Source organism: Salvia miltiorrhiza, chromosome 4 (assembly GCF_028751815.1).
Source record: "Salvia miltiorrhiza cultivar Shanhuang (shh) chromosome 4, IMPLAD_Smil_shh, whole genome shotgun sequence".
NCBI classification, from domain to species: Eukaryota; Viridiplantae; Streptophyta; class Magnoliopsida; order Lamiales; family Lamiaceae; genus Salvia; species Salvia miltiorrhiza.
Window position 1 is genome coordinate 31,706,888 of NC_080390.1, and position 6,966 is coordinate 31,713,853.

Below are 6,966 nucleotides of genomic sequence, written 5' to 3' on the forward strand. Positions count from 1 at the left end.
TTAATCAAGGATAATATGATTGAAATATAGAAAGCCGCCGTATTGATATACAAATTAATTAATTTAAGTACATCAAATACTGCGTGTGCTAATAAATGTAGATAATAGTGCCAAAAACATAGCCCTCAAATCTGAATCACACAATGGTCTGTGTCGCCAAACAGGAGGTAGTTACGTTACGCGCCACTCCTTTTCCACCCGCGGCATCTTTTTCCGTATCGTCCAATTGGCTCTTCCACCCGCGCCAAACTAAAGTGTTATCTCTCTTACAACTGTAACACGAAACTCTCAACACAATTTCGTAACCCTCCCCACTTTTTTTCCCTTCTTCTTTAATCCTTTTTTTTTACAGCGGATCGAAAACCTCGCCAGTTTGTACCTGCGCCAATGCCTCTATTTGATTTTGATCTGATCAATTTTAAAAGATAGCATAACTATAAATTTTAACATGAAAGTTTCACCTCAAATATTAATCTCTATCATATTTGATGCCATCAGTTTTTTAAAAGAATATTCTTACGTATTACTATGATGGATTCTAATCCAGTAACAGAGAAATAAAAGTCCTTAAAGATTTTGGAGGCCTAGAAAACTTATTGGGCTTGGGCTTTCTTTTATTCATTCCTATAATATTTAATGCAGTAGACTAGATTGTATATCCCGACCAAGATTTTGCAACGGGAAACCGAAACGATAGAAGAAAATAATAATATAATATTGAGTTATTTACTCCACCACTACTCGTTGAGTCGTTGTCAGTTCCAAAATTGAAAATTGAATCCCTTTCAACCCTTCCCTTTCCGCCGCGCCACGCCCCGCCATTTTTTCTGCCACTTCTTCTCTTCCGTCGCTGCAGTTCCGCCGTGAACCAACGGCCAGCCTTCGCCGCGCTTCTGCTCCAGAGTCTATAAATCAAGTTAACCAGGTCTATTCTCGTGCTAGTTTCCCTTCTTCTTTCTTATATTTAATTTCAGTTGTAAAAGTTGCAACTTTTTGCCGGGAAATGCCTGTATTCTCTACAACATTGCACTTCGTTTTATTTTAGGCTGTTAAATATTTGAAGACAATCGGAATTGATTCTGTAGTTTTGTTTGTGATTCCTACTTGTCGCGTAAATTCATACTCCGCTTTCCAAGTTTCAAAATTTCTCCTTTGTGTTAAGCCTGGGAATAGATATATGCTTATAAAGGATTAGTTTCTGCTGAAGACATGAGTAGATCTGAATAATTTCAAAACATATTTTTTGTGTTTCAAACTTTTTACTTGTTTAATTTTTCAGAATCATGTCAGCTCCGGATGCATTGCCAGATAACGAATCAAATGCAAGTCCTACAGTTAGAGAAGTTCAGCTAACTACATATGAGCCTGATGAAGGATGTGATGATAATGGTCTTAAAGTTGAGAGTGATGAAGATGGGGAGGAAAATCTACGTGCCACAAAGAAAAGAAAATGCACGTCGAAAATATGGGGCGGTTTCAAAGAGGTAACTCTTGCAAATGGGATAGTGAAGGCTGAGTGCATCTATTGTAGTGATCGACTCCCATTCAACAAGACTGGTTCTACAGGGCATTTAGATAGACATCTCACCGAGTGCTATCAGAAAATTGTTGTTGAGAAACCTAAACAGCCTGGTTTCGAGTATGATCATGAAGAGTTTAGGGAGACTCTCTCTCATATGATTATTGTGCATGAGTTGTCATTCAGTTTTGCAGAATCTAAATTATTCAATTCATTGATGGAATCTGTTAATCCCCACTATAAGAAAGTTAGTTGTGCCAGAGCGAAAAAAGATTGCCTAGTTGCTTTTGAAATCGAGAAGGAGGAATTGAAGACGGATTTGGATAATGCGAATAGAGTCAATGTGAGTACAGATTTATGGAAGTCGGGTGAAGATGTTTTATACATGGTTGTCAGCTGTCAGTATATGGACTTTGATATGAATTTGCAGAAGCGTATTCTCAACTTTTGTGAAGTTCCTCCACCTCATTCTGGTCGTGTGATTTCTGATGTGTTGCACAAATGTTTGGTTGAGTGGGAAATTGAGAAAAAGGTTTGGACGATAACTGTTGACAATGCTGCTTGCAATGATGCTGCTGTTCGGATCTTGATGGAGAATCTTTCGTTAAACAACAATCTGCCTTTCAATGGTAAATTATTTCCTGTGAAATGTTATGCTCATATGCTTAATCTTGTGGTGCAAGATGGACTATGTGCAATCGAGGATGTAATTATCAAGGTTCGTGAAAGTGTAAAGTATGTAGTTGCTTCAGAGACGCGCATCAGTATGTTTAGTGAGATTGCAAAAGAATCAGCGTTATCTTCTAAGAAGCTCGTTTTGGATTGTTGCACGAGGTGGAATGCAACATACTCTATGTTGTCAGCTGCTTTAGATTTGAAAGATGTTTTTTCAAAGTATCAACAAAGAGATACTTCATTTACTTTATTGCCAAGTGAGGAGGAATGGAATAAAGTTCGTGTGGTTTGTTCGCTTCTTAAAAATTCTATGCAAGCCATTCACCTCAGCCAAGGTATTGAAGACTCAACAACTTCACATTTGTTGTTTACTATTGTTTTTTTTATTGATATCATCAATTTTGTTTCAGGTACTGAATATACAACTTCAAATTGTGTTGGGGTGGACTTTGTATGTCTTAGGAGGCATTTGAGTAAACTAAATGTGGGTGAAGATACTTGCATGATAGATATGGTTACGAAGATGAAGGTTAGATTTGATAAATATTGGAGCGAATGCAACTTATTGATGTGTATAGCAGTTGTTTTAGATCCAAGGTTCAAGATGTTTATTATTGATTGGTGTTTCAAAGATATTTATTCTACTACTGAGGCAGCTGAGCGTAGAATCGCATTTCTTGAGACACTGCATTTGCTTTACAATGAGTATGTTGAGGCCGACGAAGCTAACAAAGCTAAAACTGATAAAAGTTCTAGTGATCATGGTGGTGGAGGAAAATTTTTAGACGATATTGAAGCTGAATATCTTGAATATTTGAAAAACGAGCCGAGTAAATCTGATTTAGATGTGTATTTGTCGGATAAAAAAGAAAGACCTCCTAATTCCAATCATGATGAGTTTGATGCAATCTCATGGTGGAAGACGGATAGTTCAGTGTATAGGTATGGGATCTTGTCGAAGATGGCTTGTGACGTGCTTTCAATTTCAATGACTACTGTGACTTCAGACTCAGCTTTTGATGCTGGCAATAGGGTTATTGATCCACGTTATGCCTCTATGGGAGTGGATAGAGCGCAATTTTTACTTTGTGGAGGAGATTGGTTGCGAAATCGTTTTGATATTAAGAGAACGACCCAAGTGAGTAAACTTGTAGTAATTTTGATTAATTATATATTTAGCATGCTCCTATATCACTGTCTAATTTTTTTTTTTCAACACTTAATACTATGTGTTTTTCTTTTAAAGGAAAAGAAGAGCATCCAAGAGTTTAATCTAGCTTGAGACTTGGGAGCTTTTATGAGCATTGGAGAAGAACGAATTACGGCAACTCTTATCGAAGAGTGGCTTATGGTGTTTTGCTAACCCCTTGAGTGAATGAACTTGCGTTATTACCTCAGTGTTTGATTCTTGTGGAGGCTTTTTTCTTCTTATATATACTGTTTTCTTCATTATGTTGTTTTCGGTTTTGCCTATTGTTTACTTTAAAGATGTGTTCTCTTTTATTCTTCATTAAGTTATGTTGTTTCCGGTTTTGCCTATTATTTACTTTTAAGATGTGTTCTTTCTCATTGATAAATTTCTTGAGAAAGTGAGGAAAAAAAATATTCTTTTAAATCACTTATTTCTTTTCTTTTTTTTCTACAAAGGAGAAATAATATTATTCTTTCGTTTTTGGTGTAGATAATATTATTCCCCCTTAAAGAGATAAATGAAGAATAAAAAATGGTAATTTTTTTGTTCTAATTAAATAAGGGGAAAAAAGGAGAAATATCTCTTATCTTTTTTTTTTATGAAAAATTAATCACTTAAAGAACACACTCTTATTGAATCTTGTACTAGTACTAATTTCTACATCGTTAAACCCCTTGTAAGTGGCGTTTGCATGTATTGGCTAAGCGGGAAGAAATTAATGCTTAAGATTAAAGATCTTGCGTTCGAATTCCCTGTGATGCTATCTTTAAATTTTTTTATATAATACTGTACAAAAAAAAAAAAAACCCTAGCATAGTAAAGTCCAAAAGCAAAAAAATATACAAATGAAATATTGATCTAACATACTTTAAATTTAAATTTTTATTAGATCTACCCTTAATTGTTAAACGTCTTTCCAAATGTTTACTTGTACAAGATTTTTTTTCATTATAGGCTTACATTTATATCATCCCAAGTCTCAATAACTATAAGCTACTTCTTCTGTCCTATTATTATTGACCTATTTATTATTATTATTATTATTATTATTATTATTTTGGTCATGGATACCAAAGAGAATAAGATTATAGTGTCAAAGTGTGTGAGGTCATATTATTTGTAGTATAAAATTATTATAAAAAATAGAAACAAGCTAATATTAATGGGACATCGCAATAAAGAAAACAAACCAATAATAATAGGACGAAAGGAACAATAACAAGTTTAATAGATTAGATAATTAATTTATTTTCATAATTGATTGCAATTAACTACTTATTTATTAGTAATTGATTTATTTTCATAACTTATTGCATTTAATTACTTATTTATTGTCAATTTGAGCTTGCCGCCGATGAATTGAGGTTGCCGCTCGTCGGCAAGCTCAAAATCACGGGGGGCAAGCTCATGATTTTCATAATTTCAAAATTAAATCGTGTTTTTAGTTATTTTGAGATTAATGTTTGATTCTGAATCCATGATTAATTACTAATTTACTATCAATTATTTGTAGATAGATCAATTCCCTAAAAATGTCACTGTGAGATAAGCGAGTGTATTCGAGGGCTATAACTACGTTGGTAGGGCTACAACGATGGTCACAGTTCTTTCTGTTGATTTTCTTAGCTTACAATGCCAAATTAACCATGTATTGCCCTCGGAATGGCGATCATCTAGCCAAGAGATGTTTTATTTATCAAAGAGTTGACTTGGTAGGTCAAGAAAACATCGGATTGATGAGGATGGAGATGTGGGCGCAAGTTATTTATTGCACAAGCAAATCCTATAATGTATATTGATCACGACAATGTTGATGTAGATCCTATGGTTGAAGAGTTAGTAGAAGAGGTCTACGTCACTTCGTTTAGTGATTCACAATCTTTACAACATGCTGATAATGGATTGAAAGCAATTCAAAGGTATGCCGTTTGAATTGGTTGGGTGATGAAGGAGTGCTAAATACTATTTTATGGCAGACCACAGATGGATTACATTCCTGGGCACCTTGGAATCAACGCATGGGTGATCAAACTTGGGAGCACACCGCGTGTCAGTCTGGGGGAAATTGAGATCAACCACCAAAAAGAGGGTAAATTCCAACTTGGTTGAAATGCAATGCTTGAAACCGTTCCGATGATGACACGTGTTCCTTACTTTTTCCTTTTTATTTTTTTGTTACTTTTCTATTTTTCAAAAATATTTTTAAACTATTCATGCAAACCATGATTATCATTATTCGAAACATAAATGCAGACATATTGTGGGTTTGACTTTGCCCATTTTGAGTATAGAAACAAAACATGTTACTCCCTCCGTCCCAATAAATGTGGCCACCTTTCCATTTTAGTTTGTCTCATTAAAAGTGGCCACTTTCTTAAAATAGAAATATTTACTTTAATTAAATCTAATTAATTAATCTAATTAAAAATTCTAATTAAACCTAAACCCTAATTAAATACACACAAAACACATTTTCAACACACACAAACCCATCTCGCCACTCTCTCTCTCTTGATCGACCCTCTCTCTCTCGGCACCTGCCGCCTCCGTTCAGCGGCGCCGCCGCCGCCGCCGCTGCCTTCTCTTCCCTCTCCTCTCACCCTCTTAACCGTTCACACCCTCTGTTGCCGAAAACAACACGCAGACGCCCCGCTGCCGCCTTCTTCATCCTCACAGCAGATCTGCTGTCGCCTCAAGACCACGGCCGGCGCCGTTCAACGCCACAGTCGTCGTCGCCCATCTCGCCCTCTCGTTCTCTGTCGCTTCCTGCCTTCCGCCATTTCCTGCTTTTCGATTTGATTTTGGAGTTCGTTCGATTTTGGGGTTTCGTTCGATTACGGATTTGATTTTGGAGTTTGTTCGATTTTGGGGTTTCGTTCGATTACGGATTTGATTTTGGAGTTTGTTCGATTTTGGGGTTTCGTTTGGTTTTGATTTAGGGATTTGGTTTGATTTTGATTTAGGGATTTAGTCTTGATTTTGGAGTTCGCCAGAGACGGAGAATTGGGGGAGACCGGTGGTGGTGGCTCCTGCTATTGCTCGCCGGAATCGAAGGAATGAGGCTGATCGGTGGAAATTGAGAAGAAGATAGGTTGAAGAAGAAAGTTTGGAGAGAGGACTAACTAACTCACTAATTTTGGTGGAGCACTCAATTAAAACTTAACTATCATTTTCTTAATCTCCGTGCCGAAAACAAAGTGGCCACATTTAACACTTACTCAATACACCATTACAACGGCAACATTAAAATTGGACAGCAAAATATACTTGATATCACGGCAGATTTAAAAATAGAACAACAAACTGAAAATGTTCTGAAGAAAGTGTTGCTGGCAAACAATTTTCTCCCGGAGCAGTGCCGTCAAAGATCGAACTCTACAAAGAGGAGCGTTGAAATATGAAAATCTAGAGCATTGATCATAATCGATTGTGAGTATGTGATATCCTTGATCCTAACTTGATTTGAAAATATTTGAATACTTGTATGTTTCTATGTAAAAATGGATACATGATATTTTGGAATGGTTGTCATTCAAATATGAAGTATTGAGTGTGTTAAATTTGTTGGTGTAAATAGTTT

The 6,966-nt window shown here is 36.0% G+C and overlaps 1 protein-coding gene across 1 annotated transcript; it reads left to right on the top strand.

The window, feature by feature from the left end:
* The first annotated feature begins 735 nt into the window (after positions 1-735).
* On the top strand, positions 736-3,661 carry LOC131019929 (zinc finger BED domain-containing protein RICESLEEPER 1-like). Its single transcript, XM_057948549.1, has 4 exons — positions 736-925; positions 1,280-2,529; positions 2,605-3,332; positions 3,441-3,661. The coding sequence occupies exons 2-4, from the start codon at positions 1,284-1,286 to the stop codon at positions 3,474-3,476; spliced, it is 2,010 nt and encodes a 669-aa protein (XP_057804532.1). The 5' UTR covers positions 736-925; positions 1,280-1,283; the 3' UTR covers positions 3,477-3,661.
* The last annotated feature ends 3,305 nt before the right edge of the window (positions 3,662-6,966 follow it).

Coding starts and splice junctions, on each gene's coding strand:
- LOC131019929 (XM_057948549.1), top strand. CDS start 1,284: ATGTCAGCTCCGGATGCATTGCCAGATAACGAATCAAATGCAAGTCCT. Junction 2,530..2,604: donor AGCCATTCACCTCAGCCAAG/GTATTGAAGACT, acceptor ATTTTGTTTCAG/GTACTGAATATACAACTTCA. Junction 3,333..3,440: donor ATATTAAGAGAACGACCCAA/GTGAGTAAACTT, acceptor TTTCTTTTAAAG/GAAAAGAAGAGCATCCAAGA.